Raw genomic sequence first — 21,622 nt, 5'->3', positions numbered from 1 at the left:
TCTTAATGTTTAATTGTTTTCTCTATTTTCTGTACCTCATGATTATTTAATAGTTTTTTAGATTTTTTTTTACTGCTAGCTCTTTTTTTTTTTTTGTAAATATAATGAATAGACTGGGTTTTAGGTCATAATATGATTTCTTTTGTTATCCCTCACCAATATGCGTTCAATTTATGTGATGATACTCATGATAGGAATTTTTATGTCACATGATCTTGATTATAGATTTAATTCTTATTAAATGTATATAAATGTTTTAATGAGTATGTAGTGAAATTGGAAAATGAAAATAGATATGGAAAATAATAAAGAATGCAATATAATATTATTGAATTGGAAAGTCTAGAGAAATTAAATATAATATTTTTTTTTATATAATTATTGTCCTTAATAGTCATTTTATAAGAGCTTATATATGTCATTTAATAATTCATAACAGAGTGAGGTCAACTGAGCAGATTTGGAGGTCCCAATAGAAACACTCAATTTCCATATATTCAAAATATACAAATCTTAAAAATCAATCTCACTTTGCGGTTTTTCTTTTTTTCTTTACTTTCGGGAGATTGTATTAGATGACCTAAAAATACACCAATATACAAGACCCCAACAACCAGAGGCTGCTTTAGTTTCCAATTAGGCCTCGGATGATCATGGAATGAATTTACGAGAAGGCCAGCGAAGGCACCGTGAGAAGGTGAGAGAGTGAGAAAGTGATTCAGTGTTGAGCTAGCAGCTAGGTGAAGCATTTGAACCCCACGAAAGTAACTCAAAGCTAAATTCAAGAGTTACAGAGGAGAACATCAGAGTCTACTCATAACAGAACCTTTATATACAAAGTGATTGAGAAAAGGTTAATTGTTATCTCCATCCTCTATTCTACTGTTACATAGAATTACAGCTCTGCATCATTTACATTACAACAGGCATATACTGCAAGGAAAAAAAAAACCTCTTCCTTAATATATTCTTCTTATCATTAACCAGTAACTAAAAGTGGGGGGTAATGATGATGAAAGCTAACCCAGCCAGTCAAATGCCCTCTTGAACTGGTCTTGGCACTTTACATGAAAGGGGTGGAAAGGTTCTACATTTTGAGATTTAGCCTTACATTCCGAACATTCACTGATATCTTTAACTTCTGCTCTTCCATGTCCTTCAAAATAGTAAGTAGTTTTGCTTGATATGCTTCACAACGCTGAATAGCAATTTCCAACTCAGCTGCCAATTCCTCAACTTTCTTGTCCTGATCCTACAAAATTCAAAAGAAAGGACCGTAACTAGTTGAAGCAAACATGTAGGTACAAAGCTAGTAAAGAAGAAAGAAAACAAAATAAATCAAACGCATAAGACACCCACACAAGGAAACTGTGAAACCTATTAAAAAATTAATTCTGGAATTGTCTGATTTTTCAAAACTAAATACATTGGAGAATTTCTACTTCTATGTCCTTTCAGCATTTATCCTCCAATTCCTTTCAAAATTACATTCAATATCATCATTGGATAGATAGAAGTAGTCTTCCAAAATTTAAGCAAGAACCAATGACAGAATCTGTGTTAATGATTATATTCTGCATCAGTTATGAAACTGAAAATTTACAATCCTATAACATTCTAATTTAATACCAATTAAACTCCAAGTTGATGTCTAGAACATAATTTGATCAAGATGGAAGAAGTTCGTGGAGAAAGAAAAGTTCCAACAATGTAACAGAATAACGCATAGTCAACAGGATACACACAGCACTTGGTGCACAATTATATTATGGAAGCATAAAACAAAATGTTGCCACGCATAGGCCAAACAGTGAGAAGCTTCTTACGGGAAAAGAACTTACCACAGTACAAGACAGAAGCTGCTGGCTGCAATTCTTTGGAGTATGTTGTACAACTCCGGGACCATGCTTCTTCGCAGCAGCAACCGTGTTCGCAGCCTCACGAAGAGCGTCCATTGCCACATTATAAACACACTCAGATTCTGCCCCTTCTTCTACATATTTGATAGCTTCCCTTCGTAGATTGTCATACCGAGCAGCAGAGGAATCTTGCGAATCATTTGGCAATCCAAGAGCATGCTCATCCAACAGAACTCCACTTTTGGCATTTCTGGTCCAACGTTTCAATATATAGTGGGACGGAAGTGTAAGAACATTGGTTACTCTGAAAACTGCTAATATGTGCCTGCAAATAATACCTGAAAACTCAAACATTTGGCAGCTACAACTAGCTTTCTTCTCAAAAACATTGAACTTAACAAAGTGCCCTTTGTGGTCTTCCCCAAATTTTGCAACCCGAAACATGGTTTCTGATCCTGTATCATCGACCACAGTTGCCGGATAAGCAAGTGTTTCGACCAATTCTTCTTGGAACTTCATGAATATTATCCTCGTATAAAGTTTTGCAGCTTGCTTTTCCATAGGAGATGGAGTCCTTAGAATTGGAGAGATGTTCAATGTATCATAATCAGCCTTTACTTCCTTTTCATGGCGAGTGGCAATTGCTTTTTCATACTGCTTTATCAGCACCTGAATATTCGTGGATGCATTTATATAGCCATCAAAGTATGAGTTTATATTATCACTTCCTTGGGTTACAAACATCTCCCCGAAAAATGTATCACGAAGGAAAACTGGCACCCATTGCTGGCGAGCATGGTACATTGACTGAAGCCATTCATTACTATCAAGATCATACCTTTTAAGAAGGGACTCCCAACATATCTCAAATTCATCAATCGTCTCTGTCACATTAATGCACCTCAGGAACTCGGCTTCAAAGGTCGGGTGTGACTGATAAATGTGGGACAACTTCTCCTGAGCTTCCCTGAACACATTCCATTTACAAAAGCGGTGGCGGGTTCCAGGAAATACTTGCACAACAGCAGCCCTGATGATTCTATCCTGGTCTGTTGTGATTGAGACAGGTTGGCAGCCAGACATAGCAGCTAACCAAGTCTGGAATAGCCAAACAAACGAGGACTCTGACTCATTAAGGAGTAATGCACATCCAAATAACACCGGCAGTCCATGATGATTCCACCCAGTAAATGGAGCAAATGGAACCCGGTATCGATTTGTTCTATATGTTGTGTCAAATGTAACAGTGTCTCCAAAGTAACTATAGTTCATTCTTGAATTTGAATCAGCCCAGAATATGTTACCTGTTGAGTTCTCAAAATCACCCTGGACGGCACAAAAGAAACCAGGATCCTCATCCTGCATTCGCTTCAAATAGTCAAAAACAAGCTGACCCCCACTCCCAAGAGTTCTCTGCCTGCTACTGCTCATGTAATTCTGGCAATCAACTTTCGTGAAGCCAACATTATTAATTCCCCCTGATTCCTTGATGAGCACAGACATCACCCCACTGGGACCCATCCCGGCCGCTTGAAGGGTATCAATCAGACTCCGAGCAGGACCAGAGACATGCCTATGCGAACGGAGACAATGCACCTTATCCGGCGGTACAAGCTCATGGTTATGTTCCTTCACTAATTTCGAAACAGCCCATCTTCCTGAACTCTGTTTCTTCACAGTCATCTGTGCCTTGCAGCCAACTCTAGTGATTGTCCGCTGCCTTTTAGACCTATTTTCACCTCCATCACGCCGAAACCCTTCCCGGGAACACACAATCTGCCGGCATATGATGGAGCCATCACGGCGTGACCGCTGGTACACACTTACCCGGGTACTAAAACCAACTCGCCGTGCATAAGAATTGTAGAAAATGCGAGAGGCCTGTTCGGAATCGAATTCCATGCCCTCATAAGGTTCAAGATTGGGGTCCCCATTAGCCAAATCATCACCAAACCTAGTGGAACTAGAGGCAAGTTGGACTAAATCGTCTTCTTCGAAAAGATCATAGCCATCATCTGGGTGTTCTAAGTCCAGGGCAATGGTGTCATCTTCCCCAGAACCACCAAGGTCAAATTCAACCACATCGTTCCCAATGGTCAGAGGCTTATAGTCCATGACCGAGTATAATTTACATGAAGATGATGATAGTCATGATTACAGTCTCTAAATTTCCGTCAATTTCGATAATTCAAACTTATGCTGGAACTACACTAAGAAATTAGAACCCAGATGAAGATAACTGACCGTAGAGAGAGCTGAGATGAGGAACAAGGAGGCGAAATCAGACGAGCTTCAGAGGACTAAAACGACGCAGCTGAATTTGAAGTTCGTGGTTTAGGGTTTTGCATTTGTGGTGGCAATGCGTGAGAAATGGAGGTGATGAGGTAGCAGGTTTGGTTGAGATGATGGGAGTTGGAGAGATTTAAAGAGAGAAAGGAGGGAATTTGGGGGTTTTGAGTTAAGAGGGTTTTCAGGTTTGGGGAAAACACTTTTGGGTGTGAGAGAGGAAGATGGAACTTTGTTCTTCTTAAGGAGGAGGCCGTGATCTGATGCTACGCGTCGTTGCTTTGTCAACTGCGATCTTCAAACCCAAAGGATATGTCTTATTTCCTAAAATGAGTACCGAAAATAATGAGGATTCTGTTATAGAGTAGAGAAAAGATAAAGAGAGAATAGTTGGGAGGAAATAGAATATACACGTCTCATTAGCCTCCTTTATATAGAAGTAGAGTTTACATCAAAGTACACAACTAATGAGTATTTACGTGGACAGCCATATAGATAATAATATTTACAACACTCCCCCTTGGATGTCCACCAATGAATGATGATATTGGACGCGCTTATTGTTGCCTCGTTAAAAACCTTGCCAGGTAACAAAAACCCAGTGGGACAAAAATAACCCTGGTCGAAGGACAAAAAGAGCACAACGCGCATATGTCCTAGGTAGCATGCTTCTGGATGCTCCCCCTGATGAGAATCTCTCCCTGATTGTTGAAAAGCCTCATTCATGTATGCGATAAGCTACATGTACCATGTATAGTAATTTGATGTGTCTATCACTGAAGTGAGACCATGTGTGCTTTGCATGTAGGGGCTCATACCTGTAAAGTTTAAGAAATACCAACAAAGCTAGACGATTTTCAATACGCCTTACCTTATATGATAAGGTTAGAAACAATCTCATATGCTCAAATTCATACACAAAGTAATAGCTAAACAATATAAAGAAATTGACACATTTAACTTTGTATAGTTTAAAACATTGAAAAATCATCATGGCATACCTAGCCATACACATCAATATCTTTGTGTATTGATATGTCCCATATAAGCTCTTCAAGAGCTCTAAAAGTTAGAATATGTTGCAACATTATATTCATAATTCGAATTCGATAGTAGTCTTGTCATAGTACTCATTAAGGCAATTTAGATCTCGTTGACTAGAACGAAATGAGTACATATGAGCTAGCTGTAGACTCTTTGATTCCATGAGTGAGCTTCAGGCTCTTTCAACCTTTCATAGACTTGCATTTGAATCATTCATGTATTTGAATCCCTTGAGGATTGATAAGCAATACGCTTATAATGACACTTTAGTTTTGAGATTTTGCTTTTAGCAATGTGTCTTTAAGATCTTCATAATATACGATGACAACGTGCCATAAATCTCCCGTCAATATAACAGCTATATGTAACACTGTATTTATAGAAAATTGTCATTCGTATAAGGGAAGATGTTCACAATCTCATGTCTCTATAAATAGACATTGTGTCATAGTGATTTATCTTCACTTTTGTAAATACCCTTTTGTAACTTGTAGGGTTAAAGGTCTAAGTATTTCATGACGTTTCAAATATTCAATTTCATTGGAATTGCCTCTTTCCAATTTGGCCAATAATATACTTTGTCGACATTCATAATGAAACGTGGTATAGCACCAATACAGCCCTTAATGATTTTTGGTAGCTACCAAATGTAAATTATCATCGATGATCAACAATCATAGATCCCACACATTCTTATATGCATGCATTAGCTATAATAAGCTTATTGATATTGGGTACCCATGCCACTTCTGGGGCATACATTGTCACTTCTAGGACAATCATCTCTCATAGATGAATTATGTAGAATGTGGATCTTTTTACGTATAATCTCATATCGAGCACTATAGGGCTTGTATGATCTTCCATTTTTGGGAATTTAAAACTTTAGACCCGGTGGATATAATCCATACAAATTCACGCCGTTATTCAAATGACAGTAGTCTTTCCTCCCCCTAACGGCGGGAAGACTGTCTTATTTTGACCATGCTCAAAAGATGCATTCAAAAATCTATCACTTTCTTTGAAGTGAAGATGCTCATTGGTTGGTGGCGAGCCCAAACCAAGATTTAGGTCAAAACATGCTTTATTCATTAGCATCAACCATATTGATTTATTAATGTATCACTAAGACATCATTTCCTAATGGCATACCTACACCCTCTGTATGTGTAGCCATATTAGGAGTTGTGATATTGTTTAATGGCATTCTCTTCAGGAGAACCATGTCAATTGGATACACTTGTATCCCACAAATCAAATGGAGTCTACATTGTTTGTATTAATATGGTCGGTCTCAAGGACTTTAACCCAAGCTGATGCATTTGCATTTAGCATATAATTTTGTCACTTTCTTTTATCAATTCACTAGTTTAGATATTTCTCGAAGTCAAAATGAGACGATGGAGATATCTCACACCAATTCATATCGTTCTTCAGGAACAATCTTTCTCCCCCTCATTGCAGGAGGATTGTCTCATTAAAGTGACAACTCGCAAATATGCGGTAAATAAACAATTTGCTTGTGAGTAAGGTTAGCAGTCATCAAAACTTGTAAGTGATTCCATGCAACATGGTAGACAAAAGATGATGTAACCAGTCATGCCAAAATAGTGTATTTGGTTCAAGGAACTTCAGGTTCATGACATCATATGACTGAGTTTACTGCAGAAAATTCATTACAGTATATATCTGATGGCATAAAGTCTTCTCCAACCATATAGGAGGTAATTAATGCAACAGTATTTCAAATTTGGTAACATGATAGTAGCTCAATCGGAGCCATAGATCAAGATCTACGACTCTTGATATGGGTGTACCTTAGCTTCAGTAAACATTAATTGTGAAATACTGATAATTGGAATGGACCAACTTTATTTTGAACTGTTGGCCAAAATGATATACTCGAAAATTTCAAGTTGAAGACTATAATCCATAATAATAGAGTAACATTATCACGTATCACATGGAGAACCTCAAGTTCTCTGTCACGTATATATTTATAGTCATAAAGAGGAGGAACTTCAGGTCCTCATATAATCGGAGATCCAAGAAACTTGAGATTTCGATTTTTTCCATTTTGTAACAACTTCTTGAGGAACATGACGTTCTAAGATAATCAGATTAAGAAACATTTAGTTTCAATGGAAACTCAAGAGGTTACCAAAATTTTCTCAAAACATAAAGTTTGAAGAGGACACAAATCAAATTTGCAAGAATTGAACAGTGGATCTCATAGGATATACACGAAGCTTCTGGTTCATGTTATACAGGTAAAACATGACGTTCAATTATTGTATTGTTGTTTGATGTAGATTAATAACATCAAATGCATTTTGAACTTCTGGCCAAAATGATTATTCGAAATATCAAGTTTAAACTTTATGACCATAACTTATAAATGAGGGATTTTAGATGGTCATCTAGTGAGTATGATCATTGAGGAACTTCAAGTCCTCATGTAATTAAGGATCAAGGAACTACAGGTTCTGATCTCTTTTAATTACAAAAGTCACGATCACAAATTTTGGGGTATACTCATACCCATTCGTCATAAACCAACGGTTAAATATCTGCTTACTTTTAAATTGGTGTCAATATAATTATCTCAAAACTTCAGGTTTGAGGTTGACCGAGACTAAAACTCTTCGATAAATTGTCCATATATCCACTCGAAACTTAAGGCTCGAGTCTGCACAATTAGAACTACAGGTTCTAAGGTGGAGTGAACTTATGGTATAGTAATTAATGTAAGAAAACAGTAAGAATGCTTTAGGCAAGCATAAAGAAGAATGTATCAATTAACATACAAAAATTCACTCGAAACTTCTGGTTCGAAATGGACATAAAGTTAAAATAAATCATGTGTAATTGAAGCTTCAGGTTCGAACTTTTTACTATTAGAACTGCTGGTTCTAAAATTTCGTATGGTGAACTTCAGGTTCAAACAAATTTGATGCTCGAAACTTCAGGCTCGAGGTAACTAAAGTGAATCTTCAAGTTCACTTCTAATTTATATTTTATACTCAAAGCTTTGGGTTTGAGTTTTACTGTTAGAACTTCAGGTTCTACTATGAAATTTTGAACTTATGGTTCAAAAATATTACATTTGAAATTCATATGTTCGAGATATAGGGCTGCTGGCCCATATGAATAACAAAAAAAATTAAAAGATAAGTACTGTAATGAAAGTACATAACAAAATAGGAAAATTGCAGGGAATAAAAAGATAAATTATGCAATAAAATTAACTGTGGAAACTTCTGGTTCCATTAATGAAGAAATTACACAGAACTTCTGGTCTGCTTAACTTCACAAAATGATAATCTTTTCTCTCTCCTCTAATCACACAAGAACATAATTTTGTCTTGTGGAGAGCGTAGCTGCTAGCTTTAGCCAAGTGCTTAAAATTGAACTTCAAATTCGAGGGGGAACCCCAATTCTAAAATAATTTGAGGAACTTCCGGCCCTCTTATATTGGGGATAAAAAAAATATGGGAGTTCATATGCTCAATTTTATAGGTACGAGGATCTTCTGGCCTTCGTTAATTGCATAAACTTTGACGAACATCATGTTAAAATTTTATCATTATGCAAGTCTTGAGGAACTTCAGGCCCTCTGTAATTGGATAAGGAAACTTCAGGTCTGCATGCAATCAGATCCAAAGACTTCAGGTCTTGATCTGGAGTTCAATAACTATCATTGATATATGCTTGCTAATACATGGAGATACATCCGTATATATACCTATTATATATATCCAAAAATAAACTCCCTCTTTCTTAGAACATAAAAATGTATGCTCGATCGGACCATGGGATAGCATTTGTGAAGCATAAATCAGGGATGTATCTTCAGCGGTATAATTATAACTAATCAAAACTTACCCGGCATTGAAGTAACTGATAAGGTTACAGCTTCCAAAGGATTTGATTATAGCAACGTCTCGGGAAAGCGGCCAAGAAAGGAGGTGCGTTCTTATGCTGATGGCCTTGGTGATTTACAGTTTATGAAAGCTTTGAATGAAAATGTGCCGGTGGTCAGTGGAAGTGAAGAGACATATGGTTTGACCCCACCTTCAAAGAGACACAAGTCTTTTTTTTTTTTTTTTTTTTAAAGAGACACAAGTCTGAAGGACCAAATTAATCAATAAATGAAACTGCAATTATGGTCACATGCCCATTTTAGATGTATAGGAGATAAAAACAAATCATGACTATCCAAACCGCCAAATGATCAGATTGATAAGTTATTGAGTTCTAGTAAAACATTAAAACGTTCAGTCTATCATGCATCTAGTAAAGCATGCTAGATATTCGCACATGTATATGGGAAAATCAAAAATACCTCTTGATATGATAAGTACCATACCTATTAGAACACACAATTTACTTGTTTACAAAATGAATGGATATCATGGAAAAATGGATGACATAAGATAATCTGGGATCAATAAGTTTGTCCGTATAACAAAACATAATCAGAAAATATATATTAAACCACACAGAGTTCTCGGTGATTTTGAAAATTGTATCACCCAATATGTATGTACTCATCCTCATGATTTTAAAAGGAAATCAAATGAATTCTATATAAGTAAAACTCGTAGATCAAAGTTATTGGTCAAAGCAATAGAATTGCACCATTAACCTCATGGATCATCATAGAGTTAAATGAAAACAAAATAGAGCAAAGCGTGCTGATAACGTGTTATAGAGTAGAGAAAAGATAAAGAGAGAATAGTTGGGAGGAAGTAGAAGTGTATATCGTTCAGTCTCATTAGGCTCATTTATATAGAAGTAGAGTTTACATCAAAGTACACAACTAATGAGTATTTACGTGGACAGCCATATAGATAATAATATTTACAACAGATTCCTATCTGACAACGGTGTATCGAATAATTATTGAAAAGAAATTTTTTTTTTTTTTTTTTTTCAAGATCTGAAAGAATTATAGTTGAAAATAAATTCTAAAAATAAAAAATTATAAAATAATTTCGAGAAGTGGTGGTCGTCATTACATCAGTATTCATTAGTCGGGCGATGATGTCTCTACTTTATCGATCGATTAATGAGAATGTCAATCAAGTGATTGCTGAGTCTTCATAAGTGGTTGAAGGGTTCATTTGTTGATCAGTGAGGTTCCCCATCAGTTGATGAGATTGTCAATAGATTGGCAAGGTTGCTTGTCAAGTGGTTGTGGAGTCTCAGACTCACTAGTGAGGTGGTAATGAGATTTATCAGTTAATTGGTGAGGCCGCCGATCATCGATTATTAGTGAGATTGCCTCATAAGTGATTTTGGAGTCCTTGGATAAGTGGTGATGGCCTGGTGGGAATACAAGGAGGATTCATATTGTATTTTTTAGTATATAGCTAAATATAGCTAAAATTGTGAAATATAACTATTGATTTAACAATGTTGCTCCAGCAGTAGTAGCTATTTATAAATAATATACTATATTTTATCCAATCATAAACTGACATGTGGACAAAAGAGGAGAGAGGAATATGACTTTTGTTTTAGCTATGCATGATTCTCTAGCTAAATATAGCTAGCCAATTTAGCTAAAGCTAAATTTAACTTAGCAATAGCTAGTCTGTTGGAGTTGAATTTTGCTTTAAAAATAATTATATATAGCTAAAATTTAAATTTAACTAGTCTGTTAGAGATGCCCTAAATTAAGAGCTGGGCTAGCTAAAGCCGGAAGAGTCTTTAACCAAATATTCTCAACTTCATGTTATGAAAAAAGAAAAAACAGCACTTCACCTTATTATCACAAAATCGCTTTATCTGTGCCAAAAATTTAATATAACTCAATTATTTTGCACAAAATGTTAAATCGCAAGGGGAAAAAATTCAAAATCTAATTATTGCCATAATTTGACACTTCCAAACCTATAGTTCCTCATATTAGACATGGGGATGCGAAAACATTTAGCACTCTGTGTACAGCAGCTTTGATCGAAGAACAAGAAAACTGCTCTTAAAGAGATGACGGGGCATTCGAAGAAGATGAAGACATAACAGTTAGGACTTCTGTTACAGAGCCCATGACACTCAAAGCTGCTTTCAGAACCTCCTGTGAGCACCCAGGCTTTACAATGGTTCGAATCTGAAATGAGAAGGGGGAATCCATCAGAACTAACCATGAATGTCAACAGAAACCACACCAACAAATTAAACAGCAATTATGTCTACAAAAAAGTAGCAGGAACATATATTTGCAATCCAGCCTATAGGATTTACAACAGTGTCAATTAACAATTATTCACAATGACAAACCAGCAATTGATTGCAAAATCTAGCATTTAGATTACCTGGTCAAGATATTCCTGCAATTTCTTGATGCGCCCCATGTAATCCTGGTCTTCAACGCACAGTGTTACAGCCTTGGAATCGGCACCAGGACCTTCAAATTGAAGAGGCCCAGGATTTCTGTAGATATCATCCAGCAGGAATTTTGTAGCATTTTTTCTCAACAGCCTGCAACCAAAGTCAAAAGGCAGTGTAGAGTAAGCGAGGGGGTGAGAGTACTCTCAGATTGGCATGCCTGAAAACAAGCCGTACATCATTACTTACTCATATGCTTTGCCCTTCAAATCTACGGTAGCTGGAAAAATGCCAGGTTTTCCAATAGATGCAGTAGACCCAGGATTTTGAGACCAGCGCTTCACAGTCATCATTGCCTAAAATGTAAACAAATGCAGTCAAATAGAGTTAATGTCTTTATTTTTAACCTTTTGACCACTAAAACACTGAGGAACTTTAAAAGACTGGCAAAATAATTTACAAAAGCCAATTTTTTAAAAGAAGAACCCCTACCGTAAGTGGAGCAGCGCCACAACGCCACTTGTTCAATGGATTTTTCAGGTTAGTTATAGTTGCCATGTAACCATTCAAACCAGCAGCAAGAATGTGGTAGCAGATGTGCCCTAGAACCTGCAAGAGCGTATATCATGTTAAAATGAAGCATACTACTACTTATTAGGCTGAGATGAAGTGACCCTAGGAAACATACATAGGCATAGTCACAATCGAATTTTGATGGTAAAGACCCCCGAGCCTGATAACCGAAAAAGTGGCAGATAGCATTAAACTTCTTCCCCTTGTATGTGCCTTCTTTCTGTTGAAAACCAGACATATCAGCACTAAGAGTAAGGAAAATCCCACATCTTCAATGAAGATTCACCATCTTTAACTGATTAACTTTTTGCCTATAGAAAATACTATGAAAATGCCTATATAGTGAGAAAATAAACACAAAATAAAAAAAATTAGGCAAGAGAGAGGTGCAGGAACCATACCTGGCGCTTGTTCATCTCGACCTCCACAAGATGTGCAAAAAGTTTCTCTGTCTCAATCTGTAGAAGAAAATAAAAAGATCATGAATCTGTAGTGTTCGTATTCAACTAAGAAAACAGGTATATTTGCAGTCCATTACCTGAGATAACTGTGCAGAGTCATCTGATTCAGGCAAAAGAAGCAGCTGTTACACAAAGATGAACCCCATTATTCCTCAAGAATACTAAACGGCAGGTACTTTAAAATAAAATGGCAAATTGGAACCTGTTTCTTGATAAAATGCGGCAAAAATTCAAATAGAGCAGAAGCCCACGGTGAGAGTTGAGAAGAAATATTATCGGCAGAAACTCCTTGCCTATACAAACCATGAATTTCCTGTCCAGTATTAACACATAAATAAGATTAGAATAGAAATTTCACGAGAAAAAAAATGAAACAAATTCCAGGTATTGCATGGAAACATCATCACTTAATGATAACCAATGGTTCTTCGTCAAAACAATAACCAAGGGAAGATTCATTAAAGACTCAAAATTGGACTGTTATGAGAGACGCAGGAAAGAATATGTAGTATTCAGTTACCTTCAAGAGGGCATACACTTCAGGAATGCTTTCTATGAGTCCTTCTGGTAATAGGATGACACCATGATTCTTCTCTGAACAGGATAAACTGAATTAGGACAGAAACATGAAACTCAACAATGATAAGAAAGCAACAAAACTTATTTGGAACCTTGTGTGGCACGATCTTGGACTGCATCACAGATTCGGGTTGTAATGTCAAAAAGCGTTAGCTTGGATGCAGCCACCTCCTCACCAAGAATTACCTGCAAAAAGCATATAATTTAATGTTGGGAAAAATATTTAGAAAACTAGAGGATGAAAAGAATACTAACCAAGTTTGGATGAGATTGAAGGGTGCACTCCAAGGCAACATGTGATGCCTTCCGGCCCATAAGTCGAATGAAATAATAATACTGGAAAAGAGATAGTTACAGAGGTTCAGTGAATTTATATTTAGATGAGAAAACATGATCACCATAAAGAAACAGAACTGAGATATACATGCAGGCAGTTAAGAACACAGGACAGACTTACAAAATGACAAGTTCATTTTGGAAAGAAAATTATGCCAAACGAGTATATTACCTTTTCAGCAGAAAGAGCATCTGTGCACATATTGCTGATGAGCTGGGAATTGACCTGTGCACAGAAAAGGGCAGAAATTTCAAATTATCATATGAGATAAATCTATATAAAGTGTATCATATAGACTAATTAAACAAATGACAAACATCAAGAAATCAATCAGTGTTACGGAACTAGGCCCCTACCAAACCTCATTTTTTAAGTCACTTTTAAAGAAATGCATAATACAAAACAGAGTGATACTACATAAAAGAAAACTAAGATAAAGTGTCCGCATCATTTGACTAATACCTTGCACACTGTATCAAAACCAACATTAGCTTCCACAAACTGGTTCTTAAGGTCTCCGTTCATAGTGACAGGAACCCCAACCACCTGCAAAAGATTTGGAAGGTGTAAGGAAGAAAGATAAGACAATTGCATTGGAAGGACTAAAATTCAACATAAATGAGAAAACAGAATGTTATGTTACAGAATATCAGTTGCAAAGTACCTTTGTCTGGCATTTTGCTTCAGCGAATGTCTCTGCAAGCTGGGCGGCATCGGTGTTTGATGTCACCCCTTCAAGAATATCAAACATCAGGACTTATCCCATGTGTGTAAAAGCACATACATGAACTAGCAGAACCTTAGGCATGAAGTTTACCTCCAATTATGACAAGGCCATCCAACTTCATAGCATTGCATGCAGCTAACGTAGCGTTGACTTGCTCCTTTGTTCTAATTTGATCCCTTGTCCGTCCAAGCAAATCATAACCACCTGGTCACACAAGAATACCATATAGCTCTTAAGTTTCAATCTACAAAAAAAAGAGTCCCAAAAGCAGTCAAATTTCATGCTATCACTACTGACCTTGATTTTTGTAGGTGGCAAGAACATCATCTGTTATCTCAAGAGTTTTTTGTGCAAATAAACCTTCAGAACCACCTATTAAACAAGTAAAAGTATCATCTTCAGTAAAGTCAATCTCCTTGATGAGAAAACAGATGTTAGATTGCACAGATACATGTCAAAACACAGTGCAAACAACAGAAACCTAGATACAAAGACCCAAAACAGTGAATATAGCTTACCCAAAAACCCAATTAAGGTACTTTTGGGGTTATGAATTTTGAGAGCCTTGAGAAGGCCCCAGATGACATTGTGTCCTCCAGGAGATTGTCTCCCACAAAAGACAATTCCGACCCTGTTACAACAAAATAATTTAATATTAGCAATGATTGAAAATATGGATCAAACAGATTATTAAACTAAAACACCACCAGATTAGTGCATTAGTATGCAATAACATTGATAGATACCCAAGATAGGAGGCCATATGCTCATTCACAGCGAAAATAAAAGATGAAAAGAGAGTAAATACTTCAGTACTGGTTATAATTCAACATGTGAACGTACCTCATAGCTGGATGCTCAGTAATAACCTGAGCACCAGCAACTTTTGCAGTTGCCCTGAGAAAGTGAGACAAAGGCTGACCATAAGTGTGTGGAAAGTATCGAGCAATGGTATGGGCATCTGTGGGGTCTGCAGCTGTTGTTGTGTCCCCAAATTCAACTCTTACAGTAGTTCCCTGAAAATGACGTTTAAACACAACCTCAATAAAAAAACTTCAACACAACCTCAATAAAAAAACTTCAACACTCTGGAATTAAAAAGTGCACCAAATTCAATCACCGTTGATCTTCATGATGCCAAAAAATAAACTGGAAAATCCTCTAAACATTTGAAGATTGAATAGGAAATACACTCAACTGTTACGTAGTAATTCAACACATCTTCGGAAATATTACACTAAATCAAGCATGCGAATCTCATTTAGATTTTATTACGCCGTGGACTTCCTTATTCATTACGTGTGTTCATACAATCAAAACCCTTTCATTTCGGCTATTACAAAATTTACATATTAGGTAGACGCAGTAGAACCATCCTACTATAAATTCAAAGTTCAAACATACAACAGTACTTTTGCAACAGTTAAGTCAATACATAGACAATGCAGCAGACTTATTCATGAAGAAATATCACATCCAGAAAACAAAAGATACAGTAAACCACAGATTCAATCACCGAGTTCGATCAAACTTTTTCGTTCTTTAGATACAAAACAGATCTAACCATAACTGGATCTGAAATTCAAAAAGAATAAACAATAGCGAGAATAAACTACGACAATGATAACTGAGAAAGATTAAAATCAAACACAAACCGACGAAAACAGAGTGAAAGGGAAAGAAAGAGCGGAGATGGACCTGGAGGCAAGGAGGAAGCTCCGGCTGGTATTGAGATCGGAGCTTCTGGACGGCGGAGAGCTCTCGGGGAATGCCGTAGTCGGAATCCATGAGGGTTGAGTGAGATTGCGAAGAAGAAGAAGAAGAATGAGAGAGAGAATTGAATTGGTTGGTATTGTGTTTGGTGGAAAGGTTAGTAGTAGCACTAAGAGGGCGTGGGCTTTAAAAGAGCGCTTTTATAGGGGAGAAAGCCGAAGCCAAATGGACCAGGCCAGCCACTGGCGATACAACCAACAAACTAATGCGGACTCCGGTTCTGGTATTTTTACCCACCGTAATTCCAAATATGCCCCACGTTTTTGCTCTTAGTTACGACATTTGCCATCCTCTATTGACTTATTTGCCCCCCTACTTTCTTAATCGCTGAAAATCCCCTCTTTTAAGGCTTTACCTGCTTACCAAGAAAAATCAAAGCCAAAAGGCAAAGGAAATAACTTACCGATATGGGTCTTTCTTGGCTCCTAGGTTGATTAATGAGGATTCCTTTATTACATCTACCGATTTACGTGATCATATCTCAAGATTTTGGAACCACCACAGTTGGTTGAGTTGGTAAGACCGTAAGAGCCTCCAGGTGTGAAACCCCTACACCTGAATTCGCAGGGGGAGGAAGTGTTCAGACACGGATTAGATTAGAAAGCCTTTGAGAAACTGTATGATCTCAATAAAATAAAAGTCTCAAGATTTTGTAATACCATCTTCTTGGTGTAGTCATTCCACTTGACTAGTCTCGACCTCTTTGTTTTTTTTTTCTAACGTCACTTTAAGTTGGAAATTGGAATCACTATTTTTTTTTTCACCAAACTACATGAAAATTTTAGTTCAACCTATGGGGTATGTTGAATATGAGAGTGGACTTTAAAGAAACATTATTAAACTACTTTTTCTTTTTCTTTTTTCTTTTTTTACTGTTTTTACCTCAATTTCATTGATTCTCGGTCATTGCTTAAAAAGACCACACGATATATATAACTAGCAAGGCCTTTTAATTCTAATATATTGAAAAGGTTGGAAAAGAAAATTTAATAACTTCAAAAAAAAAAATTATAGTTGGAAATGTATTTTTTACTGTTTAGACAAATACACCTCCAATTTTAACGGCTTTACATGTGAGATTTAACAACAGTGAGTTAACTGTAAGATAATATTGAATATGATTGAGTTAAGTGATATTTTTTAAAAGTTAGTAAATTAAATATCGAACAAGTCAAAACTCAATAATTATTTAGTGATTTTTTGCCTAATCAGAAATTGAGTCCCACATGCAATCTTTTTAGATGCACCAAAAATCATTAGTAAAAGAGCCCTCTATAACTACATAATGTACGTGTCATTTAGGTTCTTCCTTATTCTTAATCTCTAAAAATTATAATTTATTTACTCACCAACATATTTTAAAATATAAAAGATACTAAAATTTCTCTTCATTTAGGGTTTTTCTTTTATTGCGAGAATATATTTTTGAATCTTGTAGGGATTCTGATGAACTTTTCAAAAATTTTATCATTCATTAACATGACATTAGTGAAAAGGCCTTACCCTTTTCTGTAAGTAGCAAAAGTAGTTCAAAGTTGTACTGTTACAAAACCATTGATACCAAAGTAGATTACAAAACCAGCGACATGGTTTTCTATGCCATAGAAAATTATAGGAGATGAAAGGTCCAAATAGAACATGGGAAAACCCTTTTCATTTTTTAACCGCAAGTTGACCATATAATATAAGCAATCAAAAACATGCAACGCAAATCTTAATTCGTTTGATCGACATTGATGACGGAATCATGAAACTGAAGGGCAACATCGTAATTACTGAGGAAACAACATTAGAGGGCAATCTGGGGAAGGGCAGATTGATTTCATAGTGCCACGTCATCGCAGAACTGACTGGAAGATGGGAAGTTGGAAAGGGCAGGAGCCGCAAAAGGGACGCAGCATCTATGGACGCACATTCGGTCTGAATATGCGGTTAAGGGCATTTGCGTCATTTCGGATGAGCACACTGTGTTCTCTTACCAAACTAACTGCGTTAACTAGAAGAACAACACTCGTCATGCATCTGTATACTCCACCTAACACCCAGCCATCAAATTTTCAAATCTCTCTCTCTCTCTCTTTCGCATCATGGATGCGACGGCCGACGGGGCATATTTATATCGGATCTAAGTTTAGAATAATTTTCTATCTTTTTAAGATGGAAAGGCATTTCTATACATCTTCATATCTGTTTTTTTTTCTTTTTTTTTGGTCTGAAGGAGGAAAAAACTTACAAGCGCAAGGAGCATTTAAAGGAAAATCGACTTCGAGCTATTTCAGTTCCTGTGATCATATCATTCATATGGCCAGGGGCGGAACCAGGATTTGAAACTTGAGGGGTCCATATATAAAACATGAGGTATAGAGAATAATAATATTAATTTTAGCAAATCCGACGCACATTATTAAATTTCATAATAATAAAACAATTGAACAAATTAGACATCAATGATAATTTATTACAAAATATCTAAACCTAAGCAACATTTCTATACTTCTTATTATAAATTGAGTAATTAATACACATTAAGTATTGTTAGTTTTAAATTATTTCTTTATTTTTTTCGTTACTTCTTGCTGCCATTGGTTTTTTTGGGGGGGGTCCGGACCCCCTGCATGATATAAGGTAGTTTCGCCCCTGCATATGGCCCTATTTTTGTCAAGCAATTCGTTGTAAAGTTTACTTACGATAAATACAGTTGAAAAAAAATCTCTTCAAAATGTGAAGAACGCCAAATAATTGATATGGTTGGATATAGTCACGATGCATGATTTTTGCTTAGTGTGGGCTATTCTCCTTGTCTTGGTGGATTAAGAGATCTATGAAATCATTTTAAATCCCTCAATAGATTTTATTTAGGGTTGAAGTTGACTCTCATTTTTTACAAACCACACTATTTTTCATGTAGATGTTCAAAAAAGTACTCATGGAGGGATGTATAGTTTGTGAAAAAGGGTGCAATTTTAGTCCCCTTCACTTAATCTCACTTAACTGTGAAACTCACTAGTCAAGTGGAAGTGTGGTTTGTCAATTAGCCGGTGTGGCGGCGGATTGATTAGTGATTGTTCAAGCGATTGTTAGATTGCCCAATGAGCAGCGGGAATGGCTAGTCGATAATGGGATAGAGTTTGGGGGGACTGTTGTATGAAAGAATGAGTTCGATTTTTGGCTTTTTATATCCATTTTCTAAAAACACAAAAAAAAAAAAAAAAACACACACACACACACACACACATAACTAAAAACAAACATAGTTGGAATTGAGGGTCTGAGAGAGAATAGAGAAAAACCCTAAGAGAGGAAATCTACTCGTCCGGCTGCGCCGCCATGCCTGGGCTGGCCTATGGCCTCGCCGGCGTGCGCCGAGTGTGGTCGGACGGGATGTTGGTGTAGGTAGTCGGATTTTGGGGTCGGGAGGTTTTCTTTTGCCTAGTTTCCAGTTGACAGAGGTGGCTGCACTGGTTTTGGTTTCGGGGCTGATGGTGATCGGTGGTGTAGGTGGGATACGCACCGGATCTGGATCGTGGGTTTGTGGATGGATCCACTCAGATCTCGCAGCAAATCTGGTGGAGATTGGTGGCTTGGTTTCGGATCAAGCAGCAGAGGGCGGCGGTGGAAGTTTCAGTGCTGGTTTCGCTCTCCAGGTTACGACCTTGAGGATTGGAGCGGTGTTGGTGGGGGACGTGATCTACTGGTGCTCTGCCAACGACATCTGTTCTACGGCGGTCAGGATCTGTAGGCGGCGGAGGAATGACAGGTAGGGGGCACCATCAATGGAGGCGGGATTGCCTGTGCAGCAATTAGTCTGGGCTGGGTTCAAGACTGGGAACCTCATGGCCACAATCTGAAGGTGGGCCTGTCATGGGCCTAGTGGTTCTTGGGCCTGGGGATTTACTCTAGGTCCATTAGAGTTTGACTTTTATGTTAATTGTTTTAGTTATTGTTATTTTTACTTGTTAGTTGTTGAGTTAATAAGTTGCTACCATTATTTGGTAGAACGAGGTGGGCTTGGTCCCGCTATATGCACCTTGTGTGCCTTGTCTGCTCTAGTTAGGTGGTGAGTTCCTTGCACTGGCAAATGGTCGCAACCTTCTAATGGCAGTAACGTGTCTGCTCTGGGTAGGCGGCGAGTTCCTTGCTTGGTCAAATGGTCGCTGCCTCCTAGTGGCAGGGTGAAACTCAATGTCACTGGATGTATTATAGAGTGGCAACATGATGGGAAAGCTATGCGTATGGAAATTATGCTATGTTGTAATCGAGTTGCAGATCGAGTTATCTTTCCGTTGTGTCACCGCTGTGTCAAAGCAAATAAAGTCGCCAGTAGAGCGCTCTTTGCTAGTTGGTGTCTAGTTGAATACTGTTGTTTAGTAGAGACTCATGATAGTATTTCAGGATGTTCTCTAGATGCGTATTGTTATTAGGGGTTTGGCTCAATGTCCCCCACTTGTATTCGACAGTTTCATTAATCAAGGCTTGAGAGCAGCCGCACCGCCCTTTATTGAAAAAAAAACACATAACTTTTGTCTTGTGTAAGACAAAAAAAACAATTTGTTCAAATGTAAGCACAATTGCATCCGCCATTTCCATTTTCTATATTCATTATTCCAAAATGCACTACAAAATGTATTTTACACTTTTTTGGTATTTGTAAAACAAAAAGCTATTTTATAAAACGATACCAAACACTACCTAATAATCAAACTAGTCTTAATTTCTTATTCGTAACAATTAATAAACACTTGCATGCAAATGACTTCTTCCCACTCCAATTTCTCCTCCCCAATCCCTCTTTTCCACCGTACAATATTCTCCTCCACATTCTAGGTTAGAAGTTAGAACACAACCCTGAATATATTGGACATTGGACAATGGACAAAAAATACTAATGTATCTAAATATTTCATATTTCCGCAATTCGCTAATAGCAGACCAAAAGTTGTTCACAATAGCCTCATACCATGTTGGTGCCTACCGTTACAGATAAAAGAAAAAATACACCTTAATGAGAAAAAGGACAAAGCATAACTTACCAGAAACAAGATACTTGTAGTGATTTTCATTATTAGCAGCAAGCATAATAACTTTGTACAAGCGGACTACCTCAAATTAATGTCATCAAGAACACTCCGTACAAGCGGACTACTTCAAATTAAGGTCATCGAGGACACTTCGGACTAAGCGGATTTCTGATTGGATTTTGGGTCTTTCACCCTAAGGAGACATAATCCCTACTTAATTATCCGCTTGAATCTACGAACCCTAATCGGTTTCGAGTCTTTCACCCAAGGGAGGCATAATTCCTACTTAATTATATCCTAGGCCTGATCGACTAGCTTTAAATTCATTAATGGTCTTTCATTTCGATCCAATTTTCATCATTTGTTAGCATAACCACTTGTAATACCCCCAAAATTCCTTATGAATTCCTGATGATTTTTCAAAAATTATTAAGTTGATGGTTATGATGATTTCGTGATTCGAGGATGGAGTGGAAGTGTTTCGGACGAATAATTTCTAAAGGAGTTGAATTTTTATTCGTTGAGTTTCTCTAAAAACTTCCTTCACGAAAGTCGTAGAGCACGTCAATACGAGTTCGCGGACATACGGCATGCGTAAATCGGAGATTGTATGAGAAAGTTATGGTCAGCTG

The 21,622-nt window shown here is 37.1% G+C and overlaps 2 protein-coding genes across 2 annotated transcripts; both read right to left on the bottom strand.

Annotated features, from left to right (window-relative positions):
* Nucleotides 1-788: 788 nt before the first annotated feature.
* LOC133745797 (protein FAR1-RELATED SEQUENCE 5-like) lies at nt 789-4,469 on the bottom strand. Its single transcript, XM_062173934.1, has 2 exons — nt 1,842-4,469; nt 789-1,252 (listed from the first exon to the last, which is right to left on the bottom strand). Exons 1-2 carry the CDS (start codon nt 3,972-3,974, stop codon nt 1,088-1,090), a joined length of 2,298 nt encoding a protein of 765 aa, XP_062029918.1. The 5' UTR covers nt 3,975-4,469; the 3' UTR covers nt 789-1,087.
* Nucleotides 4,470-10,944: 6,475 nt separating this feature from the next.
* On the bottom strand, nt 10,945-16,135 carry LOC133745640 (pyrophosphate--fructose 6-phosphate 1-phosphotransferase subunit alpha). The gene is made up of 19 exons (XM_062173747.1): nt 15,898-16,135; nt 15,043-15,215; nt 14,718-14,830; nt 14,497-14,571; nt 14,290-14,403; nt 14,137-14,204; nt 13,935-14,018; nt 13,644-13,697; nt 13,391-13,471; nt 13,228-13,321; nt 13,077-13,150; nt 12,759-12,869; nt 12,634-12,678; nt 12,497-12,553; nt 12,211-12,315; nt 12,015-12,131; nt 11,772-11,878; nt 11,510-11,675; nt 10,945-11,304 (listed from the first exon to the last, which is right to left on the bottom strand). The coding sequence occupies exons 1-19, from the start codon at nt 15,985-15,987 to the stop codon at nt 11,176-11,178; spliced, it is 1,857 nt and encodes a 618-aa protein (XP_062029731.1). The 5' UTR covers nt 15,988-16,135; the 3' UTR covers nt 10,945-11,175.
* Nucleotides 16,136-21,622: the final 5,487 nt, after the last annotated feature.

The sequence above is a fragment of the Rosa rugosa genome, chromosome 4, assembly GCF_958449725.1.
Source record: "Rosa rugosa chromosome 4, drRosRugo1.1, whole genome shotgun sequence".
Lineage (NCBI taxonomy): Eukaryota > Viridiplantae > Streptophyta > Magnoliopsida > Rosales > Rosaceae > Rosa > Rosa rugosa.
The sequence above is the reverse complement of the archived record's forward strand: the minus strand, read 5'-3'. Positions and strand labels throughout refer to the sequence as shown.

Bases quoted from the DNA above. Each gene is read 5' to 3' on its own strand.
- LOC133745797 (XM_062173934.1), bottom strand. From the start codon at position 3,974: ATGGACTATAAGCCTCTGACCATTGGGAACGATGTGGTTGAATTTGAC. The intron at 1,253-1,841 runs GTAAGTTCTTTT...TGAATTTTGTAG, and splicing joins AGCTTCTGTCTTGTACTGTG to GATCAGGACAAGAAAGTTGA.
- LOC133745640 (XM_062173747.1), bottom strand. From the start codon at position 15,987: ATGGATTCCGACTACGGCATTCCCCGAGAGCTCTCCGCCGTCCAGAAG. The intron at 14,019-14,136 runs GTACTTTGCAAC...AATCTTTTGCAG, and splicing joins AAGCAAAATGCCAGACAAAG to GTGGTTGGGGTTCCTGTCAC. The intron at 11,305-11,509 runs GTAATCTAAATG...TTCTCATTTCAG, and splicing joins TGCAGGAATATCTTGACCAG to ATTCGAACCATTGTAAAGCC.